The sequence below is a fragment of the Penicillium hispanicum genome (genome assembly GCF_028827665.1).
Source record: "Penicillium hispanicum strain IBT 35686 chromosome Unknown utg000007l_segment0_segment0, whole genome shotgun sequence".
Taxonomy (NCBI): domain Eukaryota; kingdom Fungi; phylum Ascomycota; class Eurotiomycetes; order Eurotiales; family Aspergillaceae; genus Penicillium; species Penicillium hispanicum.
The window spans coordinates 474,465-494,385 of record NW_026623199.1 but is presented as its reverse complement, the minus strand read 5'-3'; the positions used below and the strand labels follow the sequence as shown (position 1 = coordinate 494,385).

Here is a 19,921-nt window from a genome sequence, read left to right as displayed (position 1 = left end):
TTACGGCCATCGTACTTAGCCAATGCCGCCGTGAGTCTTGTATAGAGACTACGAAACTCATTGAATTGGTATCGAGATGGGCGAATACGTTTATGCCGAAGCTTTAAGCCGATTGATTCAATTTGGTTTACTAGTGCGTCGCATTGGGACAGCACCACGCTGGCAGACATGTTGATATAGGGAAAAGAGGCGGAGTAGAAAAGAAAAGGAACAATAAATCAAATAAAGCAAATTGAGGATGTAGAGGTCTTTGTCTACTGAGATGTTAAGCTCATCAGATGTATTCAGTTGACTCAATAAAGGCTGACATTCAATAAACATTGGCGGGGGCATATCAAGCCTGCCCATGAAGGATAGGAATATTGGAGTTCCTGAGTTAAGGCCGGGAAATGCGTGTCGAGATCATACCCCTCTTCAGGCTCAGCACGGCGACTTGAAGCTACGAAGCGTATGAGTGACTGCGGTGCCGTGGTGATCAAGATACATACCGTCGAAAATTCGTCCCACGGACATGGTCTTCTACACCCAAGAATCGTGGTACCTAGTGAGTAAAGCGAAAACACGGTTGACCCTGTCGATGCCACCCAAAGAGCCTTCGGATGCTTGGGAGCGAAAAGCGGAATCGGGAGGCAAGTCAGTATCTAATGACTCTCAAGAAGATGCCACTTATCTTTTGGATTTAGTCATGATGTGTGATATGCAAGGTAAAGCACATCCTAACCCAATACAATTTCAACTTTTCCCAAAATAAAAGAAAAAAAGGCTAAATGGAGTTTGCATATTGGTTGATTAGATAGGCTAGTTCTAGCTGGTGTTAGTCCAGAATATGCCTATGTTAGATATAGTCAACGAGCACAGCTAATTCGTCTTCGAGCCTGCATCTCAGGTTTGTGGGATATGCAGCTTGTACTTTGTTCAGCAACAAAATATCAGAGATCAGCAACACAGATAGACGGGAGAGAGGGTATAAAGTGAAGCAATTTCTTGGGTTCATGAGACCGTTCGCTTAACGTCACATTCAATATTTCTCGGAATTAAAAATCGATCTTCTTATTTATCAGTTACCCATGCATCATATTTTTTGAGATTCTCTTATACAAAATGAACGCGATCGATGGAGGTACTTCTTACTACAGCCTTTCCCAGGTGTCTCATGGATATCCTCTTTCCCGGCCTTGGCATATTCTCTTCCTCCGCACAGTAGCTGCTTGCCGGTAACTCGGATAGCTTTTGTCTATAGGATGTGTGGTTGTAGAGTTATTCCAAGAATTCGATTTGTGCAGATAGTTGTTGAGGAAGCCTTTCATAGGGCCCATCATGGATCATTATTAGGGATTTCGAATTCATCCGCCCAATCAGCGTTCGTATCGCCTGGGCTGCCCAGCATCATTGGTCTAGTGGTAGAATTCGTCGTTGCCATCGACGAGGCCCGTGTTCGATTCACGGATGATGCACATTTCTTTTTGCCTTCCGAATACACGATGTGTCCAATTGAATAGAGTCGTGATCGATTGGAAGTCCAAGTTTAAACAAGCTTAGCTTGTTGCGCGTGGCACGTGGACCGCGTGCCACAGATCGACGTCACCGCCAGTCGAACATCGATGTGATCCAGCCTCTCTTCCTCTTCACATCAATGCATGGCCTGTGCCAAGATGGACGAATTACGCATCTATATCTTGACTGCCAACTGTGCGCGCAATATCATCGATGTCGACCTGTTCGCCAAGCATCTCTTTGATGCGCTTCCCGACTCAGGTGCGGGGAGCTTCGGCGCACCCGATCTGATCGTGTTCTCGCTGCAGGAGATCGCACCGATCGCATACTCGTTCCTCGGGGGATCCTATCTTACCCCCTTCTATGATGCCTTCGTCAAAGCGGTCAAGCAGGCTACTGTTCAACAATGGGATGAATCATACGTCAACCTGGTCAAGGACAACACGGGCATGACGGCGCTGATGGTCTTTGCGCGCGCTGAAATCACCGACAAAATCTCATGGATCGATACTGCGCATGTGGGATTTGGTGTCCAAGATATGGGCAACAAGGGCGCCGTCGGAGCGCGTCTGGGGTACGTCGCGGGAGGACATCCGTCCAAGACGGTGGATTTGACTTTCGTCGCTGCACATCTCGCGCCCATGGAGAACGCGCTGGAGCAAAGAAACCTTGATTGGCGAAGTATTGTCGAACGCCTCGTTTTCTCCAAGCAGGATGAAGCTTCGAAGCCTCTGGACGGCGAGCAGTCAAGCACCGACGAGAACACTGCTCTTCTAGGCGAAGAAAACGCGTCGCACCATTCGAACAGCAATCGCAGAGGCCTGTTTGCACCAAACGCCTATGTCTTCGTGGCTGGTGACCTGAATTACCGCACGTCCAATGATGCCCCGTCGAAGCAGGATGTCTCTCACTTCCCCCGTCGCGATGTTGACAACGACCATCCTGCGCATTACTCCCATCTCCTCAAGCAGGACCAGCTGGTGCGTGAGATGCGTCAGGGAAACAGTTTCCACGGCCTATCAGAGGCACCAATCGAATTCCCACCCACGTACAAATATTCCGATGAGGCACGCAAAGCGGCTCGCCTCGGTATCGATGTCGAACACGCGGAGTGGAAATGGTCAAGCCATCGATGGCCCAGCTGGTGCGACCGAGTTCTGTACCTGGATGCCCCATCGCGAGTCGGGGACCAGGGCCGAGTCAAACCCCACGCTTACAATGCGCTCCCGCTGTTTCCGCAGTCCGATCATCGCCCCGTAGCGCTGGCGGTCTCGGTGCCCTTGGACCATGCAACCAGTGCCTCGCTCGCGGCCCGGAAGCCCGCCGATCGCAAAGCTGTGACTCCGTTTGAGATCGATCCCAGCTGGAAATCTCGCCGGGATACCGCTCGACGAAAGGAGATCTTGGTGGGCTTCATGGCATACTTGAGTCTGACCTGGGAAGGTAATGGGTTGTTGCTCGCGTCAGCGCTGGGAATGGTTGGTGCATGGGTCGTACTTCGGTCTCTCTGGGGGCTTTGAGATTTAAATTTTCTGTCATCGAGCTGTAGCCATGGATGATGGGCGTTGCTTACAGGGTAATCTTTAATTTCGGGAGTCCGCCATGATCTTCATCATCGGTGAATATGAATAATCAGATAATGCAACAACTTCGAAAATTTTCCTCGCACCTGTCGTGATCAAGCCTGGAAGACACGTGTTTTCAGAAACAACTCTCCGGTGCTCGTGGATAGATGGAATGGAAAATTCCAATGTTGGTGCTCAGTAATACTGCTCGCCCCAAGGCCTTGCAGCGTTACTAACCAAAAGCTCATAGCCAGTGTACAAACAAGATTCATGATGTTTCGTGGCATTTGTCTCCTGATCGGGAAAAGCCCCCCTCCGGCGAGCGCCAGAAATCCCTGGGATGGATTTGACTCGGCTTTTTGACTCGAGACTACGGAATATGCAACCCCAATCCTGTTGGTGTTGGGTTGGCAATCTATGGTCGAGTCGGCAGTCTTTCGAGCTGCGCGTAATCTTCTTCCTGTGCGACTCGATGGTCTGCATCGCATAGCTCGAGGGGCACAGGACTCGAAGACAGTCATTGTGAGTAGCAGTAATCACCGGGACTGGCACATCTCCATGGCAAACGGATTCTGCGATACGAAACATTGGTCAGACATGGGGCGCGACGATCTTGCGGCTCGTACAGAAGATCGACGCGATAATGCGGAGGAGTGGGGACTCGGTGGTCCGAGGCCGCCCGCAACCCATGTGGGTGCGGAGCCTCGACGCCACCTGCAGATTAACCTTAAACATCAGTTCCAGGTCACCCACCAAAGCACTTCCGCCTGGATTTGTTGTGTGAGAGATAATAATTGGGTAATCATCAATTGCCAAGTCAAGGATAGAAGTCTCGAAAAATGAGCAAGAGGATGGTGTGGGATGGAGACTGATATCAGATAATCATGGCCAGCATGTGTGGTGGAGGGAAAGAATATTTTCTCAAGGGGTGCAGAAAAGAAGGTCGAGGTGACAAAATGTGGCTGTGGACTCGAAAAGTTGCATGAAATCGAAAAGGCATCGTGGGGAGTGGGAAGGTGATGTGAGATGATATGAGAGAGAGCACATGGCAGGTATGGGTACAAGGGTGGGGGTGTGGGGTGGGTAGGGTCAAGGGGGAGCGAAGGAACTCGAAATAAACATTAAATGGCATATGACAAGGTTGAGAGACTCGAGGATCCATGGAAACAGTGAATCAAAGCGAGGGGCGCGAGGGAATCGTGTTGGAAGGGCGAGTGGGGATAGCCTCATGCCCGGCGCGCCTGAGACGAAAACACCCATGTGTTGTACACCACCAGGAAGCCACGATTCCCGAGAAACCTCAAAATGGTCTAAAAAAGCTGCGTAGCACGCATATCACCTACAATCAGGAAAATCCATCGACCCCTGCCCCAACTAGCTCAGTTGGTACCGCATTAACATCGACGCACCCAAAAACCTGTAAGGAGGGTTTCCGATGGCGTGGCTGACAAATCTGTAGGCTCCAGGTCGTGCGTTCAAACCCTGATGAATCCATAATTGCCCGGGAAATTATGGAATCGCAGGGTGGCGACTCACGGGCTGGCCCTGCAGGCTTGTCAGTTGGTTCGCACTGGGTGACACCATTCCCCAGACCAAAAAAGGGGGTCCCATTTTTTTTTAATATTTCATATCAGAAAGACCATTTAGTAAGTATCGATTATGTCTTGGTTCTCCTTGATGCCTCCAAGTCCTATTGGTGGCGGTGACGCCAGATGTTGAGAAATCGATATTTGCACCTTGATGTATTCCCGCACACCGCATCCAGCACATCACCTAAAAGATAACCACTATTTCTCAAAATTTATCTCAGTCTCAACAACTGGTATCTTAAGGCCTGCACTTCGAGGTCGAGGTTTGGCGATCATGCGATGGGAACGCGTTCCAACCAACGGCACTGCTCCAGGATAATTGACATAATAATCAGTCTCGGTAATTTAAATTTGTCTTACTCTCACAGGGCCTATTTTCGTAATTCCCTCCTCGAAGGTGTATCAGCATGTAGTTCCATATTCCTGTCCACTCTTGCCACCGACTTTATTACACTTGGCCTCAGCCAGGATCGAAGATTTTCATTGCAAGCCATATCCCGGCTACTGCCATCCTCGAGCAAAAATCATGCAAATGCTAATAATCCAAATGGGTGGAAAAAGTACTTCAGCAAAAGATATTGCGTCGAGATGGCTCAGGCTAATGCCTCCCGAGTTACGAAGCAATCCTGATTTTCAAAGAACCCCTCTGGAATTTTCTGATTGGACCTGCCTATTGCTAAATCTATATAGGAAGTGGCGCTGATTTGGTTCTTTATTGGTTTCAACCTCTGTACGTCGATGTCCTGATATAGAGCGGCGCTATGTTTACACTAATTATACATATAAAAAATATATCCAGGGGTTTGAAGACTTTCTGTCGTCAAGTAGCCCCATTAGTTCTGCAGCTACTGCAAGTCAGAAAGGAGTTTGAGATGGTGACTTTATGACAGGAAGATCACTTTGGAGGGCTGTACCCTTCTCTATGTTTCCTCTTTCTTTCTTTCTTTTCTTCTCGGTAATTGGTGAAGATCGAGGCACTCAAGGGAAGGCTGCCTAGGCAAACAAAAGCAATTTCACGATATAAGCTAAAATTCCTAGCCTCCCTTTCTCCGCGTTGCCTTTTTTGGACTGCCCTGGAAAAGTCTCCCAGTCCAGCCAAGCCTCTCCTGGAGACCTTAGACCATAGCCATGAAATGCTGAGCAAACGGCATTTTCTGCCCATGACAATACCAGTGTGTGGTCATCTGAGGTTTGGAAACAGTCTACATGCAGAATGCAGGATTCTGCGGACGCCGTGGCTGGTCTCACGGGGCTGGTCTAACCAAGGTCAACACCCCCGGGATGGCTGAGCGAGTCACCCGTTCTCCCTTTGAATTTTGTCTTTGTGATTCTCTGTTTTTTGTTGTTGACTTTTTTTATGTTTCTTTCCTTTTTCAGCAACACTGGGTCGCAACTCCATTTCGGGCATGTTTGCAAGGCACTTAACCTGGGGCTCTGGCGGTGTATCTGCAGCACTAGGCGCTTGACTGTTGTCACAGTAAAGTTAGCCCACCCTCGTCCAATCCTGGTCGCACATCGAATCGCCCGTGAAGCAGTGGCAGTCCAGATTCTGAGGCTCGTGTTCCGCGCGACTTCCATGGCTTCGACGTTCTTCTAGACCTTTGCTGCCCGGGTTGGGGATGGGTGAGTCGATCGCATTCGTGGCCTGACCATCGCGTCGTCCACACGTTCTTTGGCGGACGGCGACAGCCCAAGCTGCACGCAGCCAGGGAAATCATCCACGGATGCATTGCGATTCTGATTATTCTGACGGATATCGGGCCTCAAGCTGACGTGCCCAGTTTCCTGCGGGATTTGTGTCAGTGTTGTGTTGATGTGTCGTCTACAATCGGCACGGCTCGACGGAGGCTGATGTGGAGGCTATGCTCTTCCAGCATGGAAGCTGTGTCTGTATCCTCCCGACGGCATAGAGGTGGCTGTACAAACGGCTGCGTACAGCCCACTGCCGATGTATCCGTCTCGACGCCTCACCGTCGACCTATACACTAGTCGCAAACCCGGGCGTGTCAACCAGACCGAGCTTCATTTTCTTCACTTGGCGCCGCCGCTCTCTGGGTGACACGCGGTGCTGACGAAATTGTAATTTGCGACGATGCCATGATCTTGGCTGCCCAGACGGGTGACGCAATTCTTTTTCGCTCCCATAGTTAACTAGGTGAGTTTCTTGCCAGAAGCAGAAATCTCCAAGTGGACAGTGCACAGGATAGACTGTTTCAGAAAAAGCCCTGTTTGACGAGACTTGTTTTAGGTCAAGCTTTGATCGTGCTGCGACCGCCTTGAATGGATTGCGGTTGGAATAATGCACGATGGATGCAGCATAGCCTGTCATTCATCTGATTTTGTACCGACGGATTTTTTTTTCTTGTTCACACGGAATAGCGGATGCCAAAGAGGTCGGGCTCCACAGCCTCCACCGTGAGAGTGCGAGTTGCCGCGTGAGCTCCTATGAAAGTGAAGTCAGGCACGGATTCTGATTCTATGTGAGGACCAAGATCGGACTCACGGGTTGGATCCGATGCACGGATGCGTCGGCGACGATCGGCTTCCTAGCGAAAATGGATGGGGTTGCTTCGCGAGGGCAAGCGCAGTGGCATTTCCAATGCCTTCGGAGCGCAGTGATTGGACTAGATCCAATCGAGCAATGGAGCTTTGTCTGGATCGGGCAGCCGCGTGCAAACAGACCCGAACGGGGAAATCCAGACAATCGCCGGTGGAGAATTTCCAGAATACTGCCTGATACATCGGCGATTGAATCGGGGCGAGTCCAGACTCGGATGGGGAGCATCGTGGTGATCGTCCTCATTGCATCCCATCCCTCAAGACCTTGGGGCTCCCTTTGCCAAATATAGAGTCGACCTTCACACGAAACGCCAGAGTACCAGGGAGCCATGACGAAAGGGATTGGGTGAAGGGGTCCAAGACCCCCAAAAAAGGGGGCCGGGAAGCAGAGACGCGGAATTGCAACCCCCGAACTATCAGAACAAGATTCTCCACGACCAGGGCTATCACGTACAGGGCTGGGGCTCTTCCATGTCGGCATAGCCCTTTTCGCAGCTGTAGGGGCGGCACTCAATCTGAGGCCGACGTTAGGCTGCAGTTTCGACACAGTCCACCAGCTTCCACCGGTGTCAGCGGCTCCACTTGGGCCCTGTAATCAGGCCAGGTGAGACTGCGAGTCATATTATTTGTTATTCTAATCTTCTGTATTACAGACGTTGGCTTGTCGGGTTGTGTCCATGTCCCTTCTGCGCTTTACCGGATTCCACGTATTCCCCCCTTTCCATCCTTGGGTTCAGTGTTTCCCCCTTTGCCATTGGCCTGCTCCCGACAGCTCATGCACCTGCGACCAGCATCCACAGAAGATCAGAAACCCGCCTTGCTGGGTCACTGGATTGAGGCTCGCCCAGCGGGATGTCGGCACTGGGTGGTGCCATCATGATCGCCCAACCATGATCATGACCATGCCTAGGTAGCTTGGGCTTCATCCGATGGAGCCGGGGCCAGACCCGGCAAGGACCACTATAGAAACAGACAAGACCACCGGCATCGTACAACCATTTATACTTCACCTCAGGCAATTGCTCACCGTCCGAAGATGAGGCACAATCTGTGAATCCAGGTTCATCGACATCAACATCTACATCTGTATCAGCATGGGGCTGCAAAACAAAACAACCCCGGTCTCTAACAAACGGCGTCACCCGTAACAATGGAACCCTAAAATCCTAGTCACTTTGCTAGTCCCAACTCGTCGCGCATCATCCTAATTCATATACGAAAATCCTCCTTTTTTTTCTCTTTTTCTCCGTCCATTTTCTGGTCGATTCCGCCCGTTTTAAGATTTATTTTTTTTTTTTTTTTTCTCTCTGACGGAGTTCCGAGATGCTGCCACCGCGATCTTTGAGCCTCTAGATATAAATCCCCCCTTGGCCCCGTCGCTCACTCATTGTCTTCTACACTCCGCCCTTCTGCGATCCCACACCGTGTCCTGTCACCTACTTAGCTGAGCTGGTGCCATCTGCCATCTGCCATCCACCGACGTCATCGCCTCGGTCGACTTTTTATCGCCGCTCCTTTGAAACGTCCCCAGCTGCCAACTCTCCCCTTGGCCAGTGTCGCGTTTCATTTCACTGCATTGCGGGATTCAACTTGTCCACCTTTTCCTCGCCGCGCTCTCCACGCCATCCAGGACTCGTCATCCCCACAATCTCCAATCCACGCGATCTTCACTCGGCGCCGTCGACCTTTTGACTCTCCGGTCTCTCCGCAATCATGTACTCGTGCGCCAACTATCCGCGAGGCTGCCGGGGGCGTGTCAACCAGAAAGGCGCCAAGTGCGCCGACTGCAAGGTATGTAGAGCTGAGTCAATGTGTGTCTTCCCACGACTTCCAAAGCTCACCCCAGTATAGACTCTGAACCTGCGCCGTCCTGCATCCGCCTCGCCCTTCGCACAGCCGCGCACCTTCAAGCGCCAGCTGCCCTCACAGCTGCTCAGCGACTCGATGCCCGACATGGCCGAGCTCAAGCTGTAATGTGATACCCAAGCCTCGCCGCGCATGCATCGAGGACTGGTTTCTCGATCCGCGGTTTCCTCTCTTTCCTGTTTCGTCTTCCATGCATCGTCAGGCGTTTTGTTCTTCCTCCCCTCTCCCACGGCGGCACTTCTGCTTTCTTCTCGTCTCCTCTGCCCGATCCCCCACTCATCTCGGCACGCTCGGCGGTGGGTGGGGATGGGCGATGGCGACCTTGCATGGCTAGCATGGATACCTCGGGCACATGGGATCTGCCACTGGCGGGCAGTGGCGCTGATGGAAGTTCTTTGATCTTACTGTCGATCGGCGATCGACCTCTCGCTTGATTTGTTCCCTCTCTCTCTCTCTTTTTATCCGCCCCCATCTTTCGTTTCGCATCTCTCCTATGTTGTGCCGGATGGCGCCGGCTTGCTTTTCTTTGTCCGTCGTGACATGATGCCATACCCCCGTCTTCGCGTCTGTTCATGTTTGATGGCTTGTTATTTTTTATTTCCATTCCTCGTGTCCGGGGATAGCGCTTTCGTTAGATACCTCATCGCATTGCTTTCCGGTCCGAATCCGGTCCCGCGTAACCTTGTTTACTACATGTACAACTACCCTTCCAAAGCACCACCATCTGTATATGTATAGCATGCCACGTCGCATCGAGTCTAGCGCGTAAGCAAGCGCAGCAAGGCAGATGCCCAACATGTCCCAGCCTCCATCGGCGCGTTTCAAGCCCCGGCATAAGGATAGCATCGCTCCCAACCGCTCGTCGGGGACTGCCGCCTCCGCCCCCCCCCCGACGCACCAACAACCATATTCTCAGCCGCAAAGGATCTCTCTATGGTGCGACCGCTGTTCTCACTGCGGCCCCCAAGCGCCCCAACCCGACGATTCACACGTGCGCTCGTCCTGGTTCTCACGGCGTTGGTGCGGATCGACTCCCGCACTCTAATTCCAGCCGCGGACGGACACGCTGCGAGACGCTCGCGGATGGCTGGCGTCTCCGGGCCCGCATCCTCCGGGTCGGAGGACCGCAGAACCTTCGCGAACAAGTCCATTGCGGCCCGATGCCGTGCACCGCGGGCGTGTGGCCCGAATGTGCGATCCTGGTGGGCGGGTTCTGCGTTGGGCTTCTTTTCTTGCCCTTGCGTTGCAGGGTGACTCGGTGGCCCTATGTGGTATATCGGTGGACTCGGTGCGCCGGGGCGCTGGATCTGGGACAAAGCTTGAAATGGATCGGGCGTGTTTCATCTTTTTTTCGTCCCTGGGGCAGTCGGGGCTTCTAGAATGTTACCGGGCGTGGCACCTGGTGTATATCGCAGTCGGAGATAATCTGCTGCAGCGGTAACAGTAGTAGTGGTAATGGTAGTCATGACCATGCATTGGATGCATCCCACTACCCATCAACTATGAAACCCGATCTTGCCAGTGCTCCTATCCTCGAGTCTACCATCGACGCACTCTCGCATCCGTGCAGACAGCGCTCATCCTGATATCCACAAATACACGCCTGCGCCTATCTGATCCCCGTCGCAATTAGTCACCACACGCTCTTTATCAACGTCGGGTCTATCAGTCTCCACCAAAAATTCCTGGCTCGCTGTACGTGAAGCCCTTGAACTTTGCAGTGTCCCTCGGTGCCCCCCGGCCGTATCGGACTTGGGCTTCCAAGGGGCGGGTGTGTTTCGTTTCGCGGCGGCCCCTTTGGGAGAATGGAGCCGGGGACGGCGAGCGCCCAACCAGCGCGGTCGAGGAGCGGCGGACTCCACTTGCTGGCACGGAGGACGGGGTGCGATGCGATTCGCGGGTCGCGAGACGATTCATCGTGCGTCTATATATATAAGTAGCGAGGGGATTTGATCATGACGGACATTCGATGTGCCTCGATAGGTAATGCTTTGATGGCCACGCTTAATCCCCACGTTCGCGCCCCTGCATGCATGGATTCCTTAGTCTGGCCATGCAATAATGGCAGTTTAGGATGCATGCATGGATGCACCTCGCGCGTGGTTATTAATAGCAATGGGCAGTTGATAGCGATGAACAGGAATTCATCTACCCTCCGCGCCGCCTGACGTATATTGTCCGGCGCTGGTTTCCGACCTCGGGGGGTCGTTCGGCCGGTCCATGTTGATTCTTCGTAAATCTCGACCCATCTGTCAGAACCAGACTCGAGCCGTGGCTGTCTGAGCCTTCATCATTGGGGCTGAACCGTAGAGGATCCGACGCACCCCACAGTTCCAAATCCCAGCGTGTTTGGTCATGCTACCTTAAGGCCTCCAGTGCTGGTTCTGGGGTCGGTTTGGTCCAGTCGGAGAGCGACCATGCTGTAAGGCATCGGACAGCGGTACGGAACCCTGTGTAAATACACTCGATCTATCTTCCACGATGGTTGGACAGACCTCGTTCAATGGTGGGGCGATGGTGACTGCCTCCCCGAATTCCGCGTCCGGTTCCTCCTTCTGCCCCCTTTTTGGGACAGCTCAGCCGCAAGTCAGATCCGTTGTTCGCTGTTTCAGGCTGGGCTGTGGGGAATGCAGTGCACCTCCACCCCTTCTTCAGAGGCCTGCGTTTGGCACTCTCAGGGAGATGGTCGCGGTGGCGTGGCTTGATCGGGGCTCCTCCGCGGCTCTTGGCTCCGGACGGGAAGAGAAGTATCTCTATAATTTGGCTATACGCGAAGCAAAGTTCTAACGGCGCGTTACATGTGGGCGGATCATGGATGTGTTTCGGGAACCCCTTTTGGGAAGTATAGTCACCTCTTCTTGACTAGTGCACGTAGACGGACTGTTACTCAGTCAGGACAGACATAAATATATCCGGAGGCTTACTACCTAACTAGGTAGCGTCGAGGCAGGTTCACCATCCGCAGGGATGCTGTTCCCTGTCGCGTTCGCCCAGTACAATGGCTTTGTGTTGTGCAGCAGTGGATGCAGTGTGGATGTTGGGGCTGGGCATATTAAATCCCTTGGGGCCATGGCCTTCCACTGTTGCCACACCGAGGGGCAACATTTGGCTGAAATTGTCCGGCAGTTTCAGGTTCTTCCAGAAGCAGCCCTGTTGGAGCAGCGAACGGTGAGTGGATCGACGCTAATGGTGGATCGTGTGTCAGACAGATGGCCCCCACGCAAGCCTCGGTATTATGTTAAACCCGGTATTCGTCGGCAATGTCTGTGTAAGAGGATGTCAATTGTAGGTCAGAGCAGTATCGGTCCAGATTCAGTCTCGTATATCGTACGAGCCACCGAGATGGCCCCAGGGCGCTCTCAGGCCCGTGATTGATCGGGAACACCCCGGGACCGGGCTCCTGGTAATCTCGGGATTGACCGACAGATCATCAAATACAATATGAACGACGAGATTGATTCCATGACTCCTGTTTTGAAATACGAGCTTCTTTCCGCCAGCTGCCGCGGTCGATGTTTCATTTAGATCGGCTGGGCCTATGCCGCCGTGCAAGCGCGAGATTAAGCTTTGACGCGGGAGGTCGCTAGACATGTCTCAAAGGACCCCGATGCGCGCTAGTTTCTCAGCAGTGGCTGATTCCGAAAGCATCAGACCCTTCTCGGAACCTTGCCTAGTATCTCTTGGCACACCCACTGCGCCGTATGAGTGTGGAGTGTCCAATTCTCCTTGTCCTCCTGAACTTCTGGTCTCTTGTCGGAGTCATCCGCATTGTGCCCGCGCAGGTTTCCGAGGGCTTCAAAAATCACAATTTGATCTCTCATGTGCTCGTCGAGCCATGGTGGGCATCCAAATGCTCCATTAGCATGCTTGGCCATATGCGCCCCCACGGTCTTCTGAAGAGTGTTGCCAAAGCCATCGACGCATGATTCGATGAGATTTGTAATTCGATCAATGTCAATCTCTAGTTTGGGCATCGGACTAAGCTGCTGACCCTTTTTCAGCTTGGGGCCTCTCTTTGGCGGACGCCGCCAGGAATCCATTCCAAGAAGAGCGTCGTGTCCAACTCTGAACCCCGTTGATATGTGAGCCACCAGTAGAATGTACAGGCGATTGATATGCGCTGTCGGCTCTGATGTGTGAAGCTCAATGGGCACAGGAGAGTCGCCATCTTCGGACATGATGCTATCGAATACCTGCGGGCTAAGGATTGCTAGCTTTTTGCGTAAGGCCGAGCGAGTCTGTCCTTCCACGAATTTGCGGAGTGGTGTTGATCTTCCCGGTAGTTGCCTATCCGATGCAAGAATGGTCAGGTCCACTTGAGTGACTTTGCCGCAGTTCTGATCCATCATGTCAATTCGTGGGAAACATGGTGTAGTGATCCTTGCCCTGGCATCAGATCCAAGATTCTTTGTCCTCTGTCTTGGATGATCATTATTGTCGTGTGCGATTGGTAACGGGTGGACAAGAAAACAGACAGTGCCCAGTTCAATCGGCCCCCATTCCCAGCCACGACTGTTTAGGGTAATATCCAGCAACGGAAGACCGAGCCTGGCAAAGTTGGGAGCCATGACCTGTGAGGCGTAGTCGTAGGATGGGGCACGAGATGTATTGGTCCCTCCCGTGACGGTCACCTTGATGCATTCTGCTGGAGCCTGCGATCCGACATACAACAGATAAGGATACAGTGTCTGAAAAACCAGAAAGACAGACCCCGGCGTGCCTAAACGAATTGTATACTCCGACCGTACGGAGAGATTGGCCAAGGGAACGAGAACTGCATCCTCGCGGATATCTTCGACCGACCGGGGCATTCCCAACAGTGTCGTGTCGTTCTTTGCCAGGGGCTGCGGCTCGAATTTCAAACTTTCGGACCCAACATGTCCACCAAGAACTCTGCTGCGACTGATCTCGCCGAGAAGTTTGACTGCTGCGACGTGGGATGCCTTCAGCCCGCGCTTCCCGGAACGCTTGCCCCGAATATAATCAATGGACACCGGCCGACCCGTGATGGCAGACAGCGCGACTGCGATGCGCACCAACTGCCCACCTCCCTCGAGAGTGCGTCCGTCGAGAATAACTTGTTGAAAGGGTTGTAGTGGAGGATCGGCGTGGGGATTAGCGCTAGTCGGAATCAGATCTCCCGCGTTCTGGGCCGTCGCCATGATAGTTGAAAGTGTAGAGGTATGATCTGGTTGAGAAGCGACATATTTTCAGATTTTGCAGACCACCCTTCCTATAAATGTTCTCGCGGGCAGATGGGCAGATATCTTGAGTGCCGAGTGCAGATTGCAGCGTCATTTTTGGATTAGTTGTTGAGTCAGGGCTGCGCCTCCGGTGACTCACCGTCTTCGATGTCTCAGCATCCATTCATTGGTTTGGAGTGCTTCATCTCCAGCCTGGAGCACAGACGGCGCTCAAATGGTGTTCAGGTAAGATGGCTTTCAAGAGCCATGCCGCTGCAGGGTGTGGCTTCAGGAGTTGCTCAAGAGGAAAGAGTCAACACCGGGCGACTCGCGCCTGCCGTCGCTGCGGCGCGCCTTCCATCCTCGGCCATCGCGATGCGACAATGCGAGAATCACACACGACGCATGCTGCACTCTCCACACTCTTCCTCCAAGCAATCCCACGTACAGTGCAGACTTTCGCAGTATGTTTTCTTCATTCAGTACCCGAGGCCGACTCCGGCGATCCATGTCCACTCGCTCGATGCGCAGGAGCCGGCCGGTGTCAGAGCCAGAGCCGCTGGACCCCGAGATCGCCAGAGCTCAAGCTGCCGCTGCAGCTTCACGCGCCATGCGCTCGAGCGAACGGTCATCCACAGAATCCAAAAACTCCTACGATCGGCTGGGGGGTCCGGCCAGTGTTGCCATACCCCGACGGCGCCCAAACTCCAGCCTCCAATGCACAACAGACAGCGCCTCGCTGGGTGCAGCGTCCAATCCTCCAGTAACTCCTCGCCAATCTGTGGATATGGCCGGCTCGACGCGAGCCCCCAGCCTGGAGCAACCGGCTGTATTGCCGCCAATCACCGAACTCAACGGCATGGATGGGCGCGACAGTTCCGTGCCGTCATCCTATCGCCGACTGCGCAAAGCAAAGTCGATGTTTTCGACCAGGCAGCGTCTGTCGCATGCTCCCTTTGTGTTGTCACCGAGTTCTCCTCGCAATCTCTGCGACCCGGACCGCAGCCCAGAGTTTGAGCTTCCTCGAACACTGAGGCATTCAATCTCGTTCATGCGCGGGGGTAATCGTCGGGACTCGCACGCAAATCGATGCTCCATAGGCCAGGAGACAGCTATTCAACTTGCTCGCAGTCAATTCCTGGAGGAGACAGGTGAAATGGGATCCCAAGCTCGACGATCGTCGTTCTTTTCATCCAGACGCAAGAGAGAGCACAGGCCATTCCGAAAAACATTCCGCATCGCCAGTGACAGTGGTCTTGGTACGAGTCCTTCATCTGGCGATCCCAACCTAAGGCGTTCTCACAGTCGATCGCGAACTTTTTCTGCGTCTCTCAAGAATGGGATCAAGCGTGTTTTCGGTCTTTCCAAGTCGTCTGGGCCTTCGCACGAATCCCAGAATGCGCCAGAACCCCCTTTTGTCACAGAAGAGGGTACAGTCGATAGCCCTCGTACTAGCAACATAAACAGTGATGTTACAGTTATCAATCACCCCACAGAGCCAAGCCCATTGCGAGATACGAGAGCTCCCCCCAGCCATGACAGCCCGTGCACCTCCGACTCCCGGGTTACCAGCTGGGCCGATTCAACAGTCGCAAATACGGCCACGACACGGAGAACAGGTCACCGCCAATCATTATCTCTGATCGAAGAACAAGAGGATCTGAACCAGCAGCTCCCGCAAGTTGCCGGGATTGACGCAGATAGCCAGTCACCCTCACGCAGGAGATTGGCTACTCGCAAACTCGAGGGGTGGGTCAACACTCATGATTTGTATTCGGCGTTGATGCAACAGATCGGACGGAATTCTGCGCACAGTGATGACGAAGGTATCGTATTCGGCAGCGTTCCGGAGCACAGGGTGGTTCCAGAACGCACCTCTTCGATTCATTCACATCGCAGCCGACGTACTATCCGCCACGTCCCCAGTGTTGAGTCTTCCGCCTCGCCTAGATCGTTCGCAACTGCCCGAGGTGAGTCCCTGACACCACAAAAACACCATTCGAGGTCAATCAGACACATACCTCGGGCCACGACATCTCGGTTCCCACCCGGTCAAGAGAACTCCCGGCCTTCTGGTGTCTACACAGCCGTCAAGCCACCACGATCAGCGTTTGTCATTGGAGAGGAATCAGACGAAGAGACTGGAAGTGTGATCGTTGCTCGCTTCGGAGACTCCGAGACCAAAACAGTTTCCCCGTCCAGCGTTTACTCCCGTACCATCAGCGGTGAAACGCTCACTAGCTATGTCGAGACTGACAGGGTCGGTACCATGGCTGCAGAAGAGCCAGGAACAGCAACAATATACGCCTCCCAGAGGACAGCTTACACCTCTCCATCACGGGCTGATGGCTCGGTTACCTCCAAAACTCAGGTACAGCCAAGTGCAGACTGGCAGCAGTGGATGAACTCCCAGATCGAGAGAATCGAGAAGGCGAGTCCGGCAAGGGAGCATGTACGTGAGGGTGCACAGTTCAACGATGATAACGATGAGATCTTCATGGGTATGGTGCGGCGAGCCCCATTCCCAGAGTCCAGGCCGACAGGCGTTTCGTATGTGCCCGATAATCCAGCTTGCAGTGATACGGAGCCATCAACTTTGCCCAAGGCACTGGCTCCAAACAACTTCTCTCGTCCCTTCAGTCGATCTTCCAGCGTACAAATTGTTCTGTCATCACAAAAGGTGAAACACTCTGATGACGTGGTCAATGACGCCTCGGCCGATGGGGCACCAGATGCCGCACCCATGCCCCGTCGAAATTCCCGCGAGGGCGCCCTCTCGCCAATGCGGGTGCGCAATGCCAACTTACTCCAAGTTCCTGAGTCACCCACTCCCCAAAGAACTGGCTCCGAGCTGCACAAGCGAATGTGGACGCAGGAACAATACCGCCGGCAATCAGTCCGGCGGCCATTGGTGAATGGGAAACCCAACCAATTCCGGTCGATGCGGAGTCACCGCGATTTCCGAGCCTTGAACAACGAGAATACGAGGCAGCAGGACGACGAAGACCTGATGGACGAGTACAACCGGCCTGCGGGCATTCACGCTACAATGTCCAGCAAGCACATGGTGGAGATGTTCCTGGACAGTCGGCGCCGCAGAATGGGCACAGAAATGCCCGGCCCCACCGCCGATGGGGCATTTCTCTAACCCCTGCATGACTTGAAGGCTTTTTCTTGGGATTTGTAGTATGGCACCTGGTATTGGACATTCGTATATATTCTTCCCCCGGCCACTCATTTTTCTCATGTGGGCATGAAGACGATGTATACCCATCCCAAGTCTAGGTAGAGTAGTCATAGTTCCACTCGATATTGAGGAGGAATGAAATTTATCATTAACCAGTTCAACCACCGCGTTCTTCGTCAATGGCCAAGCAGAGCCAGAGGGCAAAAAGATGACATGAAAGATACTCCATTCGCAAAAAAGATCTCTCCCTCGGGGAATCGAACCCCGGTCTCCCGCGCTTATCAGGCTAATGACAAGCGGAAATCATGACCACTAGACCAAGGAAGACGGTCGGCCGAGTTACTGCTCGGCCACTTGGGTGGCTGATGTTGAGAATCACAATTTAGGCTTGATGAGTCAAGCCAGTCGGATATTATGTGTTCCCACAGCACCGCCGCTCAAACAGCAATATACCCAGCCAAGCCGAGACATATACAGGATATTCATGCTAGACTTGATTTCGCTCGCATAAATCAAGAGATCCGCTACTGAAGAAAATAGTCCACGAAAATGTGACGGGGATAAGACTATAGAACATAAACGTAAAAGCTGCTATCAACACTGTCGGCGTGGTCATGGTAAATACGTATGAAGTATGACGCTGAAAAACAAAAGAAAATCCCTGGTATATCCGCGTAGATCCATTTTATATCCGTCTCGATGCATGCATCGTCCCATTCATCTTTCCTCGACATTCTTGTACGTGTCCATATTTTACTCTACGTAGTTCGCGGGGAACTGCCCCTTGACTCCGCGTAGCTCGCCCTCCCACCAGTCATCCGTGCTGTCCGTCTTGCGGACGACTTTGATCCGGTCGCCCTCGCGGAAGACCAAGTCTCCTGGGCCCTGGCCGTCAAAGTCGTAGACGGCGGTGACCAAGTTGATTGGGCGCGGTGGAGGCGGGGGACGCCTCTTCTGCGTTGCAGCCGCGGCGAGCGAGTCCGATGCGCCAAATGTGCTGGACATGGTGGATGAGGAGCTCTGGCGGTCGAGGCGGAAGTGGTCGATCTTGGGGCCGGCGGGGGAGAACTGCACGCCTGACGGTGGTGGTGCGGGTTGCACGAGTGGGCTCGGTATGGGAGGTGGAGCGGGCGAGGCCACTGGCGGAGTGAAGTAGCCGCTTCCGCTGGGCAGGGGCGGGGTGCTCGACGAGCTGGCGACAGAAATAGAGGGGGTCTGGACGGAGGACGGTGAGATGGAGCGGAGCTCGGCGGCGCAGGGCTTGGGCGCCAGCGTCGGCGGCGGCGCGGTGGATTTCCCGCTGCGGTTGGAGGCGAGCGAAAAGTGCGAAGCCGTGCTGCTCATGCGGCTGGTCATGGAGGGTCGCTTGGCCGGCTGCTCGTTGGCTTGGGATTGACGAATAGCCTTGCCGTGGGCGAGGCAGCTGAGGCTCTCCAGCTCGGCTTGCGCGGGCTGGTAGGCGATCTCCCACTCTTGGACTACCTGGTCCATTGGCGGTGGCGGGGAGGGGAAGCCCTCTTCCTCGCAGAAGGTGTGGAGCACGGTGTAGTAGTGTGCCAGCATGCGGTTCTGAATCTCGACTTGCGCTCGGAGCATGTGAGGCGACAGGGAAAAGAGAAGCGCGATCAGGGTCGGTAGACGCCGGCGCAGGTCTTCGTCTGCACCGTGGTAGATCTGGGTCGCGATTAGCCTTTGTCCGATCGGGGAGAGACCGTTGGAGGAGCGCACCTCTTTGGCATGGGCCAGGTCTGCTTCTGCTTTGGCCAGGTTGGCATTGTCGCGCTCAGACCGGTTGGTCTTGTGGACGAGGCCATCGACGCGGCTTTGGTAGCGCTCGAAATCCGCCTATGGATCGTCGGAGTCAGCTCAGACTGGGGGAAGCTCTCCGGAGCTTGGAGCTGCGTCCTACCCACCTTCTTATCATTCCGCTTCTTGATGCTCTTCTTCACGGGCGCCAGGAAATCCTTGGCCGAGGTGGCCGGTTGTGTAATGCGCGAGTCGACCTCGTCGAGTTCCTGGATGATGTCGCCGCGCAGCTCGTCGTATTCTCGTCGCAGTCGGTTGGTTCGCGCAAGGGTGGCGGGGTCGGTCTCCACCGCGGTGTGTCGCGACGGATTCTCGGCGGATCCGATGATGGGCGCATACAGACCGTCGAACTCGTCGGTCATTCGACTCTGGAAGGTGGCAATCGACACCCAGGCGTCCTTCCAGGCCCTGGCGGAATCGATGATCTGGTCACAATGCATCAGCCTGCCGCTGCACGGCACCGTGGGAATTGGAAGGGCGAGTGGCTACCTTGGTCAACAGCGTATCGGCATCCTCAAAGTCCTTGAGCAGCACGGCTACCTGGCTGTCGTCGGCCGACCGTTTGGTGGTCATTCGCCCGAAGCGTCGTTGCATGCTCTGCATCGTGGCGTTGGGGCGGCGGAACAAGGGTGAGGATGGAAAGTTGGTAGTGGCAGTCGCAATCAAGGCGGA

At 53.8% G+C, this 19,921-nt stretch overlaps 6 protein-coding genes across 6 annotated transcripts; 3 read left to right on the top strand and 3 right to left on the bottom strand.

Moving 5' to 3' along the window:
- Positions 1–1,652: 1,652 nt before the first annotated feature.
- N7459_007966 (putative inositol 5-phosphatase) lies at positions 1,653–3,014 on the top strand (the record flags this gene model as incomplete). The annotated part of the gene is made up of 1 exon (XM_056947134.1): positions 1,653–3,014. One exon carries the CDS (start codon positions 1,653–1,655, stop codon positions 3,012–3,014), a length of 1,362 nt encoding a protein of 453 aa, XP_056796644.1.
- A 5,906-nt stretch (positions 3,015–8,920) lies between these two features.
- Positions 8,921–9,181, top strand: N7459_007965 (uncharacterized protein; the record flags this gene model as incomplete). The annotated part of the gene is made up of 2 exons (XM_056947133.1): positions 8,921–8,998; positions 9,059–9,181. 2 exons carry the CDS (start codon positions 8,921–8,923, stop codon positions 9,179–9,181), a joined length of 201 nt encoding a protein of 66 aa, XP_056796643.1.
- Positions 9,182–10,738: 1,557 nt separating this feature from the next.
- Positions 10,739–10,990, bottom strand: N7459_007964 (uncharacterized protein; the record flags this gene model as incomplete). The annotated part of the gene is made up of 1 exon (XM_056947132.1): positions 10,739–10,990. One exon carries the CDS (start codon positions 10,988–10,990, stop codon positions 10,739–10,741), a length of 252 nt encoding a protein of 83 aa, XP_056796642.1.
- Positions 10,991–12,720: 1,730 nt separating this feature from the next.
- N7459_007963 (putative RNA 3'-terminal phosphate cyclase) lies at positions 12,721–14,235 on the bottom strand (the record flags this gene model as incomplete). The annotated part of the gene is made up of 1 exon (XM_056947131.1): positions 12,721–14,235. One exon carries the CDS (start codon positions 14,233–14,235, stop codon positions 12,721–12,723), a length of 1,515 nt encoding a protein of 504 aa, XP_056796641.1.
- Positions 14,236–14,764: 529 nt separating this feature from the next.
- On the top strand, positions 14,765–17,404 carry N7459_007962 (uncharacterized protein; the record flags this gene model as incomplete). Its single annotated transcript, XM_056947130.1, has 1 exon — positions 14,765–17,404. The coding sequence occupies one exon, from the start codon at positions 14,765–14,767 to the stop codon at positions 17,402–17,404; it is 2,640 nt and encodes an 879-aa protein (XP_056796640.1).
- Positions 17,405–18,196: 792 nt separating this feature from the next.
- Positions 18,197–19,852, bottom strand: N7459_007961 (BAR and SH3 domain-containing protein; the record flags this gene model as incomplete). The annotated part of the gene is made up of 3 exons (XM_056947129.1): positions 18,197–19,288; positions 19,357–19,674; positions 19,739–19,852. The coding sequence occupies 3 exons, from the start codon at positions 19,850–19,852 to the stop codon at positions 18,197–18,199; spliced, it is 1,524 nt and encodes a 507-aa protein (XP_056796639.1).
- Between the last annotated feature and the right edge of the window lie 69 nt (positions 19,853–19,921).